Source organism: Bison bison, unplaced genomic scaffold, assembly GCF_000754665.1.
Source record: "Bison bison bison isolate TAMUID 2011002044 unplaced genomic scaffold, Bison_UMD1.0 scf7180017864460, whole genome shotgun sequence".
Classification (NCBI taxonomy): Eukaryota; Metazoa; Chordata; class Mammalia; order Artiodactyla; family Bovidae; genus Bison; species Bison bison.
In genome coordinates this window covers 6,314,146-6,335,121 of record NW_011495022.1, presented here as the reverse complement: position 1 = coordinate 6,335,121, position 20,976 = coordinate 6,314,146, and the positions used below count along the sequence as shown (strand labels likewise).

At 37.0% G+C, this 20,976-nt stretch overlaps 1 protein-coding gene across 3 annotated transcripts in view; it reads right to left on the bottom strand.

The window, feature by feature from the left end:
- The window catches only part of GPR155 (G protein-coupled receptor 155), a 41,797-nt gene extending 20,827 nt beyond the window's left edge, over nucleotides 1-20,970 (bottom strand). For 2 of the 3 annotated variants that reach the window (XM_010859807.1, XM_010859809.1), the window contains exons 1-7: nucleotides 20,819-20,970; nucleotides 16,399-16,895; nucleotides 9,036-9,435; nucleotides 7,051-7,216; nucleotides 6,020-6,175; nucleotides 4,401-4,484; nucleotides 2,902-3,019 (exon numbers count right to left, since the gene is read on the bottom strand). In XM_010859807.1, coding sequence (XP_010858109.1) covers nucleotides 2,902-3,019; nucleotides 4,401-4,484; nucleotides 6,020-6,175; nucleotides 7,051-7,216; nucleotides 9,036-9,435; nucleotides 16,399-16,864 — 1,390 coding nt within the window. In that variant the 5' untranslated portion in view covers nucleotides 16,865-16,895; nucleotides 20,819-20,970. Of the gene's footprint in view, nucleotides 1-2,901; nucleotides 3,020-4,400; nucleotides 4,485-6,019; nucleotides 6,176-7,050; nucleotides 7,217-9,035; nucleotides 9,436-16,398; nucleotides 16,896-17,073; nucleotides 17,355-20,818 lie in introns of all 3 variants that reach the window. The other variant, XM_010859808.1, reaches the window with a different exon arrangement.
- Nucleotides 20,971-20,976: the final 6 nt, after the last annotated feature.

Here is a 20,976-nt window from a genome sequence, read left to right as displayed (position 1 = left end):
GACTCACATCCATCGAGCCAGTGATGCCATCCAGCCATCTCATCCTCTGTTGTCCCTTTCTCCTCCTGCCCCCAATCCCTCCCAGCATCAGAGTCTTTTCCAATGAGTCAACTCTTCGCATGAGGTGGCCAAAGTACTGGAGTTTCAGCTTTAGCATCATTCCTTCCAAAGAAATCCCAGGGCTGATCTCCTTCAGAATGAACTGGTTGGATCTCCTAGGGATCTGGAAGTTTCTATGAGAAATATTAACTCTTTTTGCTTTATTTGCAGTGGTGACCATCTTATAACCAAAGCACAGTCTCATTATTTCAGGGTTTATATCTGGTTTTATATTAAGTTTGAGGCAAGTGAAGGCCAAATGATACCACAACACAGTTCAAGTTAATGTTCTGTGGTAGTCTGAAGAGGGAAAAGCGGTGAGATAACCAGCTCATAAGCCCACACATCAAAGTAAAGATAGGTCAAAAAAAACAAAAACAAAAACAAAAACAAAACCCTATCAGAGAAGTGAGTTCAAGCTGTGATTCAGATTAGCAAAATAAGATCCTTTGTCATGTCAGTTAATGTTGCTAACTACTTACTGAGCTTGTATTTTTGTTTAAATCTAATGAATTTGCATTGGTTTTAAAATTGTATATTAGCTGTATATAATGTCCAACCAGCTGATGCAAAGAGCTGACTCACTGGAAAAGACCCTGATGTTGGGAAAGATTGAGGGCAGGAGGAGAAGGGGGTGACAGAGGATAAAATGGTTGGATGGCATCACTGACTCAATGGACATGAGTTTGAGCAAACTCTGGGAGATAGTGAAGAACAGGGAAGTCTGGAGTGCTGGGGTTCATGGGGTAACAAAGAGTTGGACACAACTTAGCAACCAAACAACAAGGAATTTATATCTAGATTTAAGATTATACAGATTAAATAACACTGTGCTATCCATAATACGAATCAACACTGAGCTCCCTGAGAATTGTTTTTCTTTATACGGAACCCATTCAGTTCTCAAGTTCAAGAGATACTATCATACCAGTGCTCCTCCCAAGGCATTTGTACCCTCTATTGTTTCAGGTTTAAGGTGCCAGGGAAACAAGCAACCAATCACAAAGGAGTGCCAACTGTGTTACAATAGTGAGGGGACTCCTGAAAATTCTAATGTTTGTCATTTTATTCCTGCCTTGTGAAAATATTGACAAATGAACAGAAGGCTCAGTCTAGGCCTGGATGTCTCACTGAAGAAGCTGTGAGAGCTCGTGCCTCAATCAGCTAAACTCTTCGAGTCTTATTTTCCTCACTTGCAAAATGAAAGATTTAACTAGACTGGTGTTCCCAAAAGCAAGAAGACTGTAGGTGGCACAAAGATGAACTTTTTTTTTTTTTTTTTAACTAATTATGTGTTTAACACGTGCTTGAAAAAATTTTAACTGATACATAAAACCTGGGATTTTACTGAGATAAGGCTAAATTTGTAATATTAAAGTTAAAAAAATAAGTTAATTTTAAGGGGGAAAGAAAGGACACGTGGTATGCAGATATGGGAAAATTCATGAGGGTGGTTTGCAAATGAGTATAACTGAAAATGGCTGAACCAAATGATTTAAAATGACCTTTTAGATTCAAAATTCTGTTATAATAATCTTAAGGTTAAAGGGCACCTTCATTGGGGTCAGGAAATTCAGAACAGTTTCTTTGGAGATTTTGGTATTCATGCTTGAAGAGAATTTCAGAGAAACTTGGGGCTTTTTGATAAACTGAGCTCTTTACTGCTCTCTTATTCTCATTATAAATTTAACCTTAATAAACCTAAGTATTAGAGACCAAGTTGTTTCTTCTGTATTTGGAAATAATCTCTAGGCTCTTTTAACTTGACACCTCATGAAAACCCTCACACCATGCAAGGTGTACTTGCCTTTAAAAAACTACAAACCTCCTGTGTGCACTGAATTCATTTTGTAATTTCTCACCGCATTGTTGCTTCACTTCAAAAAGCTGTTGACTTAGATGGGTCCTGCTTTTGATCCTGAAGGCATGAAATCAAAGGCCTATTCCCTCCAGCCACTTCCCCTGCCTCCTAACAGTGGCTATAACTAGCGCAACAATTCTACAATTCCCTTTTATGTGCCATTTTACAGGTTTGCATTTGTGGTACGACTACAAATCAGCCAGACTGACTGATTCATAAACATACCAGAATGCGTGCACCCAAATTAATGTTTTCCTTCAAATGAGCAATGTGCTAAAACATTCTGAATATCCTTTTTGGAGCCAGTTGAAATGAAAAATAGTTTTTTCTTACTGACTATTCTTCTATTTCCATACCCTTTTAATCACTTGTTTTTCTTGTTCTTATACTACTGCTCTTCCCTCTACTTAAAATACAATTAAATTTGTTGAGCGCCTACCACGTACCAGGCATAAACATCCATATTTAATTTAGTTCTTAAAATAACCCTGTAAGGTGCTTACACATAAGGAAACTGAGACCTCAAGTTAAGTCATTTGCTTAGGGCAGAATGAGAATTATTGTTCATTCAGTTCAGCTGGGTTCTAAGCGCCTTCTGGTACACAACTCACATCCTCATCCCCCTCTGCCCATAGCTTCTCTCTCTGCCTGCTTCCAGTGCTTGCACCCTCGATGGCTCAAAGGGGAGCTCTGGGGACTGTGGCCTAGAACCCAAGGCCCTGAGGACAAGGACATGTGACTGGAAACCATCTGAGCCCAGGTAGAAAAAGAGTGATCACGAAACAGAACTCAGCTTTGCAGACTGCCTAGTTAGCGAGTACAACTGCCTGAGCAGGTTCCCTCATCCTGTACCACTAGACTTAAAATAGATCACTAGAAGCTGGAACCTCAAGCGATGGAGGGGAGGGCGACCCTAAATTTCTCTTCATGATCCAACTTACCTGTCCACAGGTAGGTGCTATAGAGGGAGCTGTACAATAAGACAAACACCAGAATTTGTCCAACAAAATTTTTTTCTTTAACAAAATTCCATATCATCATTCCAGCACAGACGATAGACTGAAGAAAAAAATGATAAAAAAAACCCCCGAAATCAGTCATACTCACATGACTCATACTCATGTGTTTTATTCACAGCAACTATAATTATTCATTTAAAATTATTGCTGAGCAATTAACTATTGCATCTTAGTTATACTAAAACAGTAAGTTTTATGATTAAAAACCTTTTTATACAGCACCTTTAACAATGTACATATTTAATTGAAACAGATAATGACAAGATTCTAAATCCTAAGCTTATATTTAGTAAAGGTTTACATAGAAAATGCTAAACTTCTTTCCAGTATAATTTGAGACATGCAAAGATTTAGCTAGAAAAGTAATAAGAGAGGTAAATTTTTAATAATTCAATTACTTCTATTAAAAAATGCAAAGTTATCACCAACTGTCATTACAGTTGTCTTTTAGTATCCACAGAGAACTGGTTCTAGGACCCGTCCTTATCCCCTGACAGATAGATACCAAAATCCAAGGATACTCAAGTTCCTTATACAAAATTCTATAGTATTTGCATACAACCTATGTACATCTTCCTGTATACTTAAAAAAATATTTTTTTAATTGAAGGATAATTGCTTTACAGAATTTTGTTGTTTTCTGCCAAATATCAACATGAATCAGCCATGGGTATACACATGTCCCCTCCCTCTTGAACCTCCCTCCCAACTCCCTCCCCATCCCACCTCAAAGAGGGTTGTTACATAGCCCCTGTTTGAGTTCCATGAGCTTCTGTACACTTTAAATCATCTACAGATTACTTATAATACTGAATACAATGTTAATGCTATGTAAATAGTTGTCGGCATATGGTAAATTCAAGTTTTGCTTTTTTGGAACTTTCTGGAAATTTTTTTGTGAATATTTTCAATCTGTGGTTGGTTGATTCTGAGCATGTGAAACCTATGGATATGGAGGGCCAACTGTATTAGCTTCAACTTTATATAATGCAAGATCCAATGCAATATTTAATAAATTAGGAATAAATTAATTATGATCAAATTGCAACAACTGATTGCATTTGGTAAAAAACACTTTGATTTTATAACTGGAAAAACCCAACAAAGAAATTTTCTCCTCTATAGAAATATCAGTTCAGTCGCTCAGTCGTGTTCGACTCTTTGCGACCTCATGAATTGCAGCACGCCAGGCCTCCCTGTCCATCACCAACTCCCAGAATCCACCCAAACCCATGTCCATCGAGTCGGTGATGCCATCCAGCCATCTCACCCTCTGTCGTCCCCTTCTCCTCCTGCCCTCAATCCTTCCCAGCATTAGGGTCTTTTCCAATGAGTCAGCTGTTTGCATATAATCAATGAGAAAAACATAGCTTTTTTTTTTTTTGAAAAACATAGCTTTAATTATCTGTAGGTTTACTAACCTGAGCGATGAGTAAATTAGTTGTAAGCATATGAGGAAGCTGTTTATATTTCTTGCTCAAAAGAAGAATAGCCAAAGACCAGATCTTAAAGAGAGAGTTTCAAAAGTTATTCAGGTTTCTTAATCTTTATAACTACTTATTAATTACTAATTTTTATTTTTAATTACTAATTACTTATTAGACTCTTTAAAGAATTCTTTTATCCTGGTTCAAAAAGGAACAGCAATATTTTATTTATTTTAACCTTAGTTCCCATAAGGGTATTAAGGTAAACTAATATCCAAAGTAAAATAAAAAGCATGGGGAGAATGCCTTGACCAGGGCCATGTTCCAACTTTCCCTACCTTTGGTGGCTGGGATGGGACGTAGGTTCACAGCCAACTATTCAGAAAAAGAGATTAGTGGGAGATGCAGTTATAATGCACTACCGTAAGTTTTCCCTTTTTGATTCCACCATATTGGCTCATGAGGTATCTAAATTCCAGGCTATCTTACTTCCAACAATACATGTCACCCTCCTTAAGATGAATTTTCCTGCATTCTTTACATTTAGAAGGATACATAATAGTTACCTAAATATGTTATTTGATTTCCTTATTTCTTCTCACCACATTGTCAATCAAAAGTTATGTTGTCTCTCCCCCCTCCACCAAACTGCCTTCTTATCAGTGGGCATAGATTTTAAGAATATGTAACAGAAGCAAAATTTCTTAAAAACTATATTAATCACATGTGTATTTGTTGCCAATGTATACATTCATCCTTATCTCCTTTGACAGCAAATATTCTCTTTTTTTAAGCCAGAATACTATTTGAATTCAATAGGCACTCAATCTACAAGATACTCTAGTTGCCAAATGTATAAGTATTTAATATGGGCTAGATATATTCAAAAGTTTCATTAACATTAAATGGGTGTTTGGTCTTAATCCCAAAGGTCCCTGACAAAAACACAGTTCTACGATAGCTAGTATCTGTATAGTGATTCACCATTTGCAGAATGCTTTTTATATATATTGTCTCATGTAATCCTTAAAACAAACCATGGAAATAGGTGAAGTTATTATCTCTATTTTATAGATGAGAAAACTGAACCTTAGAGCAGTTAAGTTTACTCCACAGAGAAATACAGCTGGTCTGTGATAGGTGCATACGTGCATGCTAAGTTGCTTCAATAGTCTCTGACTCTCTGTGACCCTATGGACTGTAACCCACCAGGCTCCTCTGTCCATGGGGATTCTCCAGGCAGGAATACTGGAGTGGGTTGCCATGCCCTCCTCCAGGGGATCTTCCCGACCCAGGGATCGAACTCGTGTCTCTTATGTCTCCTGCATTGGCAGGTGGGTTCTTTACCATTGAGCCACCCAGGAAACCCCAGTTTGTGACAGCACCAGGAGTCAAATCCAAGTCTGACTAAATCTCATGCCTTGTCTGTTATACAATTCTACCTCCCAAATGGAAAGGCAAAACTCAGAAGGCTAATACTACATTTTATGGGCAGGCTTCGGTTTTCTCTATTGTACAAGAAATTAGGTTTTTATTCCATAACTTTCTATTACCAAGCTATTTTCAGATTCACTCTGTGATTTTCATTCATTTTTATACTGAATCATACTTACCAAGGAGACCAGGCTGATAATACTTATATCAAAACTAACATTCTGGATGGCATATGCCAGTGGCTTAGGGTCCATGGTGGGAAAAGTCAGTAACCAGGCAGAAACGTACATGATCGGTGCAGACACAAACGTGCTTATTACCATCCCTGAGGTTATCTGCCAAAATGAAATCAAACTGAGGAAGAGTCACAGACTCAAACAATTCACATAAACTTTAGCCATAGCACACCAAGGCATTCTAAAATAAAAGCAAGAGTCAGTAAAAAGACATCACAGAACCCAACATGTTATCTAATAGCATATTCCCCTTCTCTGAGTGTTCTTAAAGAAACATAGTTAAGTTCCTTTGGCTCCTCTTGTAATTCATGTTCAATTTATATCTGCATATAACAAATGCTAGAAATCCCACAGCTGATGGTTATCTTCTAGGTTCTGGAAAGTAAACCATATGAATGATCTACTTAAACTGATGACCAGTTTCTTTCCATACTATTTGATAAACTATAGGGCAATAAAAGCAATTTCAAAAAGAGAAAAATTACCATGCAAACATTCCACCGATTAAATAATGGAACTAATGGAACTTAAGTGAACAATTTACTTCCTTCATGTTGTTTTCAAAAACATCCACTCTAATGCTGTGGATAACACACTGGACGCTAGTTGGTGTTAACCAACTTAACTATTTATTGCAGTTGATTATGTGGTATTTTGCATCTGGTGGCTGGATTATCAATGAATAAAACAGATTTTCTCTCTCACATTTCAAAAATTACCCTTCTATAAATAGCCTTCAGGCTTAACTATAATTATAGCATTAAAATACTTGAAACTAAAAAGATGAATGAAAAAATTCAGGGCTGAATAAAGATCCCAGATTAAATAACTCTATTGTTACATGATGCCTCTTTATTTACAATGAGGCAGTTTCCAGATAACAAATTCTCATACAAGAATATAGATTTCTGGGTTTCAAAAATTCATTTTTCTACTAACCAAACAATCAAACTTAGCAAGTAATAGATACATACAATCTCTACTTCCATGTTGAACTGTGTTGCAAAGATAGCCACTCCTGGTGCTACAGGAAAGACACCATACAAAAACGCGTAATTTGACAAACTTGTGTGGTTTACTACACTGTCGTCCTTGTCCAAGAGTTCCACCATTTCTCTGCATAGAAGTGGCAGCACCAGGCTGAAGAAACAAGAAATACATCATTGCTTGATATCGAAGCATGCTGGTCCCCAAGTAATAAATTGCTCTAGTGAATTTGGCATTAGGTTATTCTTCTGCCCAGAAGGTATCATTTTATTGAAAGAATCAAATATTCAACTTGGAGCTACTTAAAGTAAAACAATAGTCTTTAAATATCAGGAATTAGGAGGAAAAGAAACTCAGATTTTTTTTGTGTTCTATGAATAATTTTCTTGCAAAAAATTGGTAAAGCGTTGCAATTATACTGCTGTTACTTGCTTTCCATATTAGTTCATCGCAATGTTAAAAAAAAAAAAAGACTCACAAGCTGAGTAAACTTGTTTAAAAGAAAATTACTAAACATTTTTTTGGGGGAAAAAACCCAGCTGACCCTTATTATGATCAGGGTTTTAAATGCTTCAGGTAATAACAATGCTACTAAGTAGATTCTAAAAGGCAGTAGAGAAATAGGTATCTTACAATTAGTTTTTTATCTTTGTAAAGAAAAAAGGTTTAGCAAAGGGAACTATAATAACTGAGGTAGAGCAGAAGCTAGTTAAATCCAAATCTGGTGAAGAGTCAATTATGAAACAAATCCTCCAGGATTCCATAGAAAGAGCATATCAAAAGTAGTGAATTAAAGGAGCTTTCCTTTAAAAAGAACAAAACCAAGGTTAATATTGTCACAGCAGGACATACAGAGATGCTCTCAGATGGAGTCAAGAACCACTTTTATGTATTTTTATAATTAAAAGAAGACGAAATTATGTAATAGGAATCATAGAACCAGAAAAAAATTTTTAATGAGAATATTTAAATATTTATAAGTAATGGTTGGTAATCAGTGTCATTGTCAGAACTGTATTTACTATTGTGGCAAAACTAAATATTACTTTATTTCCAAGAACATAAAACCACTATAAATAATCTTCAGAATTTATATTCATCTTTATTATTTTGAAAATATAGATACTATTTCATATTGCACAGTTCTCATGAATTTGTCTACAGAGGAGCTAAATTCAATAGTTAAATATGCCCCAAGTGCCTTGGGATCATCTCATAGTAAAATTATGTCACCTACACCAGGAAGTATAACTCCATGGCTAAAGAGCTAAAGAGGCTGAAGAACTATTAACTAAGGAGCTAAGAACTTTTCATTTGCAGGTTAGGATCAGATGGTTGATAATAATCACTACTACTGACTTATCCATATTTAGAAAATTTAACCACCTTCAGAATTTTAGAATATTTCCCCTAAGCTCATGAAATAAATTTGTATGTTCAAAATTATTGCTTTCCTCATAGCCAAATCCCTGTGTTCAGATCCTCATGTTCAGCTACTTGGTCTTTTTATCATCTGCTCTGGAGAAGGAAATGGCAACCCACTCCAGTATTCTTGCCTGGAAAATCCCATGGACAGAGGAACCTGGTAGGCTACAGTCCATGGGCTCACAAAGAGTCAGATATGACTGAGTAACTTCACTTTCATAGCCAATAGGATTTTAATAGATTTAGAATACTCAGAAATCCTGCAAAATTCCCTTAAAACTATGATCAAACTAGGACCTTGGAAGGTATTAGGGAACATTACATAAAAGCTGAAGGGAAACCATAGTCTTTATTCTTTAACAGTAAAATAGAAAAAACAACCTGCACAGAAATGACTTTCCACAATCACCAATATCACATTTTCCTTTAAAACCATTCAATTAGGAGGGACTACTACTATCGAACTATTTAAAGGAGAAAATCCCAACAAATTGGCTAAATAAGGCTTTCACAAAGTATAATCCCCAAGTAAATAAGTGAAACTTACAGTTTAGCTGTGATGAGAAGAATGAGTACAACAAATGCTGACTTCTTTAGTTTCTTTATTTTTCCTACCATTGTAAGACCAAGATAAAATAGAGCTGATCCAGAAAAAGAATTTGCAAGTCCATCAAGAAAATTTTCCATATATTCAGGCACCTTTTGATCAAGAATAAAATTGAAGGCAATGCCAATGAAGACCATAAATACTATTGGGTTCTGTAACACACGCAAGAGTCCAAGTCCCAAAATTTTCACTTTGTTTTGAGAAGCATTCTGAGTGTCTTTCCATTTCTGAATTTCACAGAAGATAAATCCTATAGGGTTTAACATCATCAGAGATATTGGTGCCACTAAGTAAATGTACTGGAGATATTCTGGGTATGTTGTTTGATATAAAGCTTCAACTGCAAAATGCAAATTAAAATGGATTAAAAAATGATCACCACAGAAATATATTAATAAATTATGTATATAATATGTTCCTTGCTTAATTATAACATATTGTACATTAACCTAAATAGTGTAGAATGACTTCATTAGCTTAGTTTTGGAAAAATATATTTTAGTAAAGCTGAAAAGGAAGAAAAACACACTATATTAAATGACATAGTTTATAAGGCAATAATCAACTTTTTAAAATTTTTAGTTAAACTAATTTTTACTGTGCAGAGGCTAAGACTAGTCTCAAGAACGGGGCAGAATTGTACAGGTCTTAAAACAATTTAAAGTTAAAATCTACTAACCAAATGTTTAAGTAGTCATAGCACCAAGGTGGTTGTTGGTTCTCTTGAGAGGGAAGTTTCATTGACGTGATGAGGCAGAAATCAGAGGGCAGAGGAGAGAAATGGAGAAATGGAGGACAGAGGAGACAACGGACTGAAAAATGAGGACTGATGTGATGGAGTCCAAGCTATACAGGAAAAGCAGTGAAGACAGGACATGGCTAACAGATAAAAAGCAGAGGGGCCAGAGACTGGAGGTTCCTGTGAAATCCAAGTAGGTGTAGTTGGAAATTTAGGAGATCACAGCAGGTCGGATAGTGAGCTGCTGAATTTAGTGTTTCCCAGATGGCTAGGTCCAGGATGTGGCTATGGGAGTTGGCAGCTAAAATGCAGTAGAGGAAAACATCATTGAAGGTGAGGAGGTCAAGGAACTGAGAGAGAGCAAAGAGCTTGGTGGGTAGCTCACATGGATACTAATGTCAAACAAGATAATGGCAAAACTTGGGAGTAGAGGTGACGACAGAGAGCCAGCTATTAAGTCTTCAGTGAATGAGGAGTGGCAACAATGAGGATGGGTGGTCTAGCAGGCAGCAGGGACTTCAGAGAAGCAGTGTGTACCGAAGAGCAGAGAATGCTGTATACACAGTGGCTGAGGATGCCAGTCCTGCCCACCCACTGTGCACGTGGTATGAAAGTGATGAGGAAATGAACAGCCTACACTGGAGAGGAAGGAACACCTTCAGGAAGGAAGCCCTGTGAAGCTGCTGAAGAATTATAGATGGTAAAGTGGACCCAAGAAACGTTTCGAAGTGGGAGACAGTAAAGTCATGTCAATGTACATTTAACTAATGGCAAATTCAACTACGCTTTCTTAGGAAAACAAAAGCTTCAATTTTCTTTTTCATACAGCATGTCCTCAAGCACAAACTAATTACATATTCACTGAAGAACAACGCTTGAGAAAGAATCTGGCTTTTAGACTTAAGAAAAATGGTACAATATACATGGAATACGTATTTTGTGGGTGATTTGAGGGATTTCTCAGGGGTTCAATTGTACATGATGACTTTAGAATCTAACCACCGTATAAGATGAGTCTCCTTGATTCACGTGAGGGTTGGTGGCCTGGTCTTGGCTTGATCAGCACAACTTAAAGCCTTGCAGCTAGCAAACTGATCTCTAGGCACAGTTTTTGGCAATGAGTTCTGAAATTATTCAACCTAATATATAAAAAGGTTGACTCATAAATGATTTTCAAGATGAGAGAGATAAAAAAGAGAACAGCCACAATCACTCACAATCACTTGCTTCATAAGAGAGGCAATCATGTGAAAAAATGTAAAAGATTAGGCTTCTCAATTTACATTAAGATCAAGTGACAAGGTAGGAAAATATATTTGTTTACATACTCAGGATACATGAGTTCAGTTAATGTCAAGTGCATGTCCCATTAATTATGTAACTGGATTATATAACCTTTAGAAGATCCTGTTCTCGTTAGCTAAAACCTACTTTTTATAAGACTCAATTCCCCTTTTCTCAGCGAAGCACATACAGAGGTCTCTAATATCTCTGAAATGCAGTAGTTAAAACACATTTGATTACCTAAAATTTCACAAATTCTTTCCACTGATTTCCAAATTAGATATACTAGCTCTATAACTCAGTGGTTTTCTTTCATGTTTCTAAAGTTTCACCTTTTAAGTTAAAAAAAAAAAAAAAAGCAGTACTTTTGATAACTATTTCTAGTTAGCTATAGTTTTTATTAGATAGTCTAACTCAAAGAGAAACCTTCCCACCCCACCCCTCAATTTTTAAAATAGAGTATATTTTAGAAAAGGCTTGTGTTTTCGATCTGAGCTTAAGAATTTCCCCCAAGTAGCCAAAATAAAATTCATAAGGTTCTTCCTCTGAGAATGTAAAAGCACACAAAGGCCCTTAAGTTAATGCTTTTTAAGAAAAAAAAAAAACCCAGAAATGTACTTTCCTGGTACAGTAGCAGTTAATCACCATCATATAATGGACTTCAGGTTGTTTTAAAGGTCAAAGCAAATATGAGCAACAGTCTATTATCTAGGTCTAGCACATTGGAGAAGGAAATGGCAACCCACTCCAGTTTTCTTGCCTGGAGAATCCCAGGGACAGGGGAGCCTGGTGGGCTGCCATCTCTGGGGTCGCACAGAGTCGGACATGACTGAAGTGACTTGGCAGCAGCAGCAGCAGCCAATCACCAAATACTTTCTTCTTTTGCATTATCTTTTGTATTTGATTCCTACATGTAATCAAATTCCTACTACTCCCACTAGTTAAAAATCTCAAAACTGGACTTAGTGGTTAAGACTTCACCTTCCAATGCAGGGAGTGTGGGTTCAACTCCTGGTCAGGGAGCTCAGATCCCACATGCCTCCTGGCTAAAAAACAAAACATAAAGCTGAAGCAATACTGTAACAAATTGAACAAAGACTTTAAAAATGATCCACATCAAAAAGAAAATCTCAAAATTGGGCTACCAACCGTTTACCAACCTATATTCCTCTGGTTTTTCTTGACCATCCCCTTCATCCATTTTATTTGCTATTGACAATGTAACCTAAATCTTAAATTTAGAAAACTAAGATTTCCCCACAGCTCTCCCCACCCACAAGACCATATATAACATCTTTTGACATTCATCGTCCAGTCGCCACAGCTGGTTCCTTATTCATCCAGCTCATCTTTGACTATACCTTAGTGCAAATCCTCCATCAGCCAATTTATATCATTGTCATACTGGATGAACACCAGGTTCATAATTACTAGTTCTATATGCTGATCATTATCCCCCAACACCTTGAAGTCTCTTCTTTCTTACCCAAATCTTGCCTACTACTTAAGGCCTGTCTCAGGACATTTCTTCCACCAAGACTTCAGTCTATATCATGGATATCCCCTTCCCTGGATGGCTCTGGTACCTTGTTTCATATCAGTGCCACCTCAACAAATTCTGAGTTCCTTGAAGGCATCATTTTATAACCCCCAGTCCCAGCAGAGCGCTAAGCAAATCTGAAAATACTCGCTGAATGGAATTAACGTATCAGTGAATGTCAAAGGTTTCAGACGGACTATAAATGTATTCTGTAACATAGCAATTTATACCTAATTGTTATCCATGAACCCATTTCTTTTTATATCCAATGTTTTTCTTTTTTCATATTCTGAATATTTATAAAGCAGGTTACTATTGGGATATTTTAAGTCAGTTGAACAGGTATATGAAGGCAAAAGAAATACAGTCTAGTGGGAAAGCAAAAACTGGGAATAAATCCCTGTTAAATTACTAGAATAGGGTTCAATATGGGAATTTCAGTCCATTCTGTCATTCCTTTGCATAATGACTTAACATTTCATCTTCATCTATAAATAGGTAGCTCTATTCACTACCAATCTGAATAGTTTTTCAAATCTGAAAAAAATGAAATTCAGTGACCCACATTAACAAATTAGATTTATAATCATTATATCAACTATTAAGTGCTAATTAATACTTAAAAATAAGGCTCTTGGGGGAGGGGAGAATCCCACTATGAGGAATTACTATATAGCCTTGAAGAACTAAGAGACAAAATTAGCCACCCACTGTGCCTCCCATTTTTTCCCGCAGGTTTTCAGTCCCTAGCAAATAACACAAAGACCCAGACAAGATCATTCTATTATTTAATGGCTTATAGTTAAATGCTTCATTTCCTTTCTGTTTACAGCTCAAGCACTAGAGCATAATTATGATTAGTCGGGGTGCTTATGCTATCAGCATTGTTTGAAGAATAAATTATAGGACTTAACTATGCCCCATTAGTATCTTTTAATGACAGAGGCAGGGAACCATTCTGATTTGCTGAGATCAACATTTCACCTCAGTAGATTCCTGGCTTCTTCTCATACTCAGATTTCTTAAAGTACCTTTGAAAAGATTTTTTTTCTTAAAATAGCAAGCTTCCTTTTTTAGTCTGCAATGATGAAATGTAGTATTTTGTCACTTGAGTACAGATAAATCATTTTGATGCAGTTTTATAGACCTTTATAATTGTCATAGAGAAAAAGGAAACATGACTCTCCTTTGTCTTTAATCATTAACTTATCCCTCTTCTTCAGAGTAACCTGTAAATTGGACCAATGTTGCAGATCAAATGCAGTCTTAAAAAGGACATTTCCTTTAAGCTGTGATGCTTATCTGTGAACAAGAGAGTGGGAATTCTTGGGAGCCGTGCCGTAACAAACAAAAGAATGGTCTTCTCTCTAGAGACAGTCTTCTCTGTTCACCCTAAGCATGGCCACAAGGCAGATGGGCATGAACAGAGATAATAAATACTCTCATCAGAGCAAATACATGGCCCTACAGTTCTGTACCACATCTTCTAATCTGCAGATACATGAGAAAACATTTATTGTCTATACTGTTGATTTCTAGTAAAGTTATTGTCTACAACCTAATGTTATAAGAGCTCTTATATTGTGATTTAAAAACAACAACAAAATAAAAACAAAAATTACAACTCAAAATATCCAAGTATAATCATCAGGGAAATTGGGCTAGCACACTGATGGAAACATGATTATTTCTGGATTCACTGATTTAGTATGGGACATGAGAGAAGCAGCAATGAAAATGGTTGACTATATTTTTTATTTGGAGATTCTGCCTTAATATGAAAATGAATAAACTCATCTAATAGGTCTTTTGCTACTGCTCCTCATTTTATGAATTATTTTGAACAATGTAAAGATAAAGAAAAACTTTGATTCTATTTGAAAATAATATATTACAAGAGCTAGTTGGGCCTCCTAATGATTCGATGGGCATGTTATGTAACTGTGTGGCATAAAAGCACACCCAGGATTTAAATCTAGTCACCTGTTAGCTGTGTGACCTGGGGCAAGAAAATTAAATCTCTAAGTCTGCCTCCTTATTTGAAAATGAGGATAATAACATCTGCCCTACCTCAAATGAGATAAGTATATAAGTACTCTTGGAAAGTTGCAAATATTACTTCTATTTAATTATGGGCTTACTCCTCTGTGACAGCATGAAACTTATGGTTCATGTCTAAATTAAGATATAGCACTATTTATTATTTAACACTATGATACTTAGCCATTTCTAAAGTCCTTCCTTATATCATAAATACCTTGACAAACATACATTATTAATGCTCCTGAAGAGATGGACAACACATTAACTTTTTGCTCTTTTATTTCCAAAGTCTTTATTTAAATGCTTGGTTCAGCCTAAATTTTAAAATGCATTAACCTTCAAGGAACACCTATCTCGTTTCTGACTGCAGCTCAGTTATCCAACAGCCTAGTTTTTTCTCTTTCATAATCTCCGGCTTTACTCAGAGTGATTTAATTTCTTAGGTAAATCTCTATTTCTGGTGAGTGTGAGATGGAGGAAAATGATAAACCATATAGTCCTCCAGAATCCTTTCAGCACCAGAGGTGAAATACTTTTCTGGAGGGGGGATAGTTAAAAAGTAAGAAATTTGAAAGTTAATGGCAGATTCCAATCGTTCATTTCATTAAGTTTCATTTAGTTTCTGCCCAGAAGATATATCACCAGAGAGGCCTTCACTGATCTTACCTCCCACCTCAAATAGCACCTCCTTATAAAATAACACTACTTTATTTTTATGGCCCTTGTAATTACCTGATATTATTTTTATTTTCCCATTAAAATGTAAATTCAATATGTACAAGAACTTTGTTCACAAGGGTATTCCCAGCAGCTAGCATGGTCATTGGTGCTAACAGGCTCCTATCAATAAATGAAGGAAAAAAATGAATGACTATATTCATAATATTCAGATCCCTACATTATGATAAATGATCAAAGCACAACATAAACTTTAACATAAAGAATATTAAAGACTAGTTATTAAAGTACACTACACACACTGGTGGCAGTTTGGAAAACAGAATATGTTTCTAAGATATCTAAACAGTCCCAGTTGGTATGTTTACTATTTCATTAGGAAACATACACATGGAAACATAAAATTAGGCTGTTTAAAGAGTTGGAAATTTAAAGAAGGAAAAGTTGGAAAGGTTAAAAAAAAAAAACACATCATTTTGTTCTTAAACAAGAAATTAACTTCAACAAAAGCACACTGATATTTTGAATAACAAATTCAATAACAGGCATTAATGTAAAGTAATATATACTCTAAATGGTAAGAAAAATAGGGAAGGGAAAAAGTCCCTCATAAATTTCCACTGCTAACACCTAATAATGACTGTTTTTAAACAGGTGTATGCCTATGCTTTTTACATAATTTAAATCATGATCTCAAATTCCAGATCTCTTCTGGAAATTAAACTTCTTTCATATGTGACTGTGGAGAAGAAAAAGAATACTATTAGAGGGCTCAAAGTTTATTTGGACACGACCATTTATTTTAAGTAGATGTTTGAAGGTGCCTCAAACTCTGAAAAAATATATAATCCAACTAACTTAAGACATATTTAAGAAAAAACATGAAAGATTTCTTAGATACAAGAATGAGGTATAAATCGCTAACACACAGACAAAAGATTCAAGGTAAAGGCTTATATTTTATTACCTCCTAAAACACCTGACATTTATTAAAACTTAAAAAATAAAAAATAACTTACCTATAGGATATCCCAATGCAAAGTCATTACTTTGTGTAGCAAAAATAGGAAATAGTCCGGCTTTGCTAAATCGACTATCGGGACTGGCAACCAGTAACGTTAATATACATACAACGAAAAATACAGAAGCTTTGGCAATTAAGATACTGTATAGAAAAGACCAATCCACATTAGAAAAATTAAGTACGACCATGTTTTTGAATAGTAAAGCTGGAAGTGCAAATCTGGAGACAAAATTTCCCAGTCCTTTTGCTTGTGTTGATGTTATAACATTGGCCCTTCCTGCTATGTAGCCACAAAGGACTATGCCAAAGCATTCTAGTAAGGCTGGAAAAAGCCTTGTTATTGACATTGAAGGTGGGTCATTAGTGGAATTAAATCCATGTGTAACTGGTGAAGACAAAGTCTTGGTCATATTGACTGCAAAGGTTAAGTTCTTGGCAGGTATATCGGAAAAAGAATTCATTTTCTTTCACCTTCCAACTCCAACCAGAGCTCTGAAAAGAAAGGAAGAAAGATTCAGTGTGAAATCAACAAGAAGAATTCTAGTTGCAAGGATACACTGGCAAACCTAAATTTATTAAATGGCCAAATACACAAAATTTTTTTCAACTACCATCACAGAAAAATACAATGAAGAAAAAAAAAAGGGTGGGAATGTCTGCTAACAACAACCTCTTGACTCTCAAAGGTGGGTCAGCTCAAAATATTTATGTCTTATATTCAGTAAAAGATATGAGTAAAATAACATCCACAAATATCACAGCTGCAATGATGCCCTGTGGTTTTCTCCAGTGATCCAGACTCAAGCTCCACCTGGTGGATAAGAGCATGGGGCCCACAGAGTCTCTGCTGAATGTCCACTGCAGCCAAATTGTCCAGAAATTTCAGAAGTTCTCAGGGCTACATCAAGGAGTCACAATGGACAGGAAGGTCCTTTCCAGCCTGCAGAAGGTCTTGAATATAGGATAGGAAAAAGAATATAATAAAATATCACTAATTAACTTTGAACGAATAACTTCTGTGCCTCACTTTTCTCATGTGTGAAATGGCAATAATAGGACCTACCTCATAGGAACTCGATATTATTCAATATCAAGTCCTTATAAACACATTTGCTACAAATAAATCACTTAACAAAAGTTAAATATAACTTTTGGTGGCATAAAAGAGAAAGAATGAAGGAAAAAATGATGGCCTCCCACCTACCTAGTCTTAGTTCCTTTTACACCAGAAACACATATTGGCTGTCTTGAATGCTCCACAGCGGCACTGAATGTGCCCTTGAGTGCCACAGGGACTTTGCACATGCAGTTCACTCTAAAATATTCTCTTCCCTAACCACCTACCATTCTCCACACAACAACTACCCATCCTTTGAATTGTATGCAAATCAATTCAGGAGTTGTTGTAGGTAAGGCTCCTCTAACACCATACCCAGGCAAGGAGCCTTTCTCAAGTAGAATTGTGTTCCTTAACTTTAGGCCACTTTTCTCAGTTTATTAGACTGTGCATTAGAGTGACTATGTGATTTATGTCTGTCTCCTTCACCGGACATTAAGTGCCATAGAAGCAAGGACTGTGCATGCTTTTGTTTCTTCCTAATGCCAAGCACAGTGCCTGAAGATTAAGGCAGATAGGAGATTAAGAGGCAAAAACAATTACCTGCTCTTGTATAAACCCTTCACTCTTAGGTGGATCAATGGTCTCTCTTAGGAACTGTCTACTTCGTGGACAGAATCTTGTTTTTCTCTGAATGCTAAGTATTCTAAGTTTTTTTACTATATATAGCAACAGGCCCAAGACCACAAAATGTGCTCTAAAATGTTCTAAAAGCTGTTCATACAATGTTAAAGAACACAAAATGTCTTGTAAAATGTTCTAAAGATGTTCAGAAAATGCTAAAGCAAGGAAAACTTTATGTTAACATGATAATACTTAGCAGACTTTCTTCTTGCAGCCAGGGACACATTAGATTTGAACAACTCTGTAACTAATCAGCTTTTATTAGTAACTAGAAGTTAATATAGAGACCATTCCCAATTCCTAAGGGATTATTATGGGTAAACCATCCAAAGTAACCTTATATAACATAAAAAGTAAAACAGCTTATGCTTCCTGAAATGTACAATGCCCAGGGTTAAATTCTTAAACACCCACCTAACATTAAGGACTCAGATGGCAGGCCAGAAACCAACAACAACTGATCCAAGGGGGTGTGGATGAGATAATTTTCTCTGAGCTACCCTAGTATAAGCTGAATTCATTTAAAAACATGTTTAAATCTGGATCAGGACAAGTTATTTTCCTACTAGGATTAGATAGGAGTGGTCAATACACACAAAACCTGTAATACTCACACATACTTGAAGTCTACCAAATAAGCATCAGATTATATCCTGGAAAAGCTACTGATTGATACAGGTAGTCATAACTGAAGTAAGGAGCTGGTAAATGAGTGAACTAAAGCGTTAAACATTCAGAGCCCCTGAGAGATGTGGATTTGAAAAACTAGTGCTAAGATTAAAGTGATAAACTACTCCAGTCTTCTGTTATTTTTTAAAAGTTCCCTATATTTCTTTGCCTGGATTAACTTATACTTCTCACTGCCCCTTATTTGTACCAACCACACTTGCATGTCAATTTATTCCAATAATTTTTAAATCAACAGTTTTAAGTAAATTTGCAGTTGTTCAGTGAAGAGTCAAATGGCCCGAACCCAATTTGGGGCCTATCGCTTATCAACTCCTTGGGCAACTAAGCCTGCCTGCACTTCAGCTTCTTCAACTGTAAAATGAGAGTAAAAATCTCCTTAGACGGATATAGTGAGGACTGGAGATTTTATACACAGCTTATTATAGTAGCTTTTCACAAAGGAGACCTTCAAGAAATGGTAATAACAGCTACTGGGAGTTGTGTGTCCTAATAATAACAAGAATGGTAGTAAATTAAATACAATTAATTGTTCTATGCCAATTCTTCAAACATACTTGGTATTAAAGAGCTTTCAACTAAAACAGGGATGGGATAGATTATAAGGTTATCAGTTTTTGTTTTATACCAAACAACCAAGGGGAGTTCAATTTAAAATTTTAGTTTGATCTTAGTTATCAACAGGGAAGGGAAAGTTCTTTAGTTCCCTCTAGGTGATGGTCAAATAGTTGTAGCAATGTCCAGGTGTAACTTTCAGTTAGGCAAAAATTAAGAGAAAAACTTTGGAAAGTAATCTTTCCTTTCCCATGAAGCTTCTTTTAAATGTTCCTTGATATCATAAAAGCAATATCTGCTAATTGAGGGGCAATCAAAATAACCAAAAAGGACTTAGAAAGTTTTATGTCATCTTAATTTTTTTTTCCAACAGGAAGAAAATAAACTTCCTAAAGCATTCTTTTAAAATAAACAGGAGCCACAGCAATGGAAGTATTTTTTAAAAATTGCATCCAGTCTTTTCATCTCCTTAAAAACCAATGCTTGTTAAAGAACAAAAAGTTGGCTTGTCACAGAAAAAGACCACTCACTGGGACGGGAGCAGACAAATGCTATACGCTAGCCACTTCTGGTCACTCATGATTTAGATAACAAGGAGGAACCACCGACACTGTAAACTGCTATTAAGTGAAAATCGGGAGGAGGGTTCTGACTGGTTTCAAAGAGAAAGCTTTAAAACCTTAGGCTGTCTATTTCTCAAACACCCAATATCCTTTATCGGGTGGGAAAAACGTAATACAGTGTTGCACCATTCAAGCACTTTCCAACATCGACACTCACACCATCCACCCACTCCCACCTACTTGCCGGGGACCAAATGTCCTCCCTAGAGACCCAGGGTGGGGAGGGCTGAGCGCTGCCTCTTGCCTTGTCGGCGGTGACAGACTTCGGCCCTCTAAGATAAGGATGTAGAGAATCCCTAATCAAACAGGCCGCCCAAAGAACAGCTGCCACCCAATGCCTGGGAAGGCAGCAGTGGAAGTGTTCGGGATAAAAAGTTGGACGCTCAGCTTTCCCGGGGCATGGTAGTCACATCGCAAGGTAAGTGAAATGCTCCTAAAAGGGATAAGGGAGACAATTTGGTGCAACGCTCCAGGTACCTGGGCACAAACTCCCAGGATGGCATTCGCTGAGGCCACCCCCCAGAATAATGGGAAGAGTCAGAACGATATGGTGGATGCACGTACAGTGAGGCGCTCCTCAAACTGGGGGATGGCAGATCTGTCACCAAAGGGGACAGGCCGCCCCTTCCCCTGCCTGTCTTCCCGGGTGGACCGCACGTCCTAAAGGCAGGCGCTGCGGGGCAGAGGCGGGCAGGCGCAGGCAGCGGACTGCGGGCCTAGGCGCTGCTCACCGGCTCAGACTGGAGGAGCGAGAGCGGGGGCACCAGGGAATGGGACCGCGCAGTCGGCGCCCCAGGGGCCCATCTCACCTGCTACGTCTGCAGCCCTGGGGCCGCGGGAGAAGGGAGTCGATGCTCGAGGTGGACCAAGCAGGGAGGAAATCACCGTCATTTCCCACCCACAGCCCTCCCAGCAGAGAGCTGCCGGCTGCCGGGGTCAGGCTACAGCAGCTCAGTCACGTTCCGAG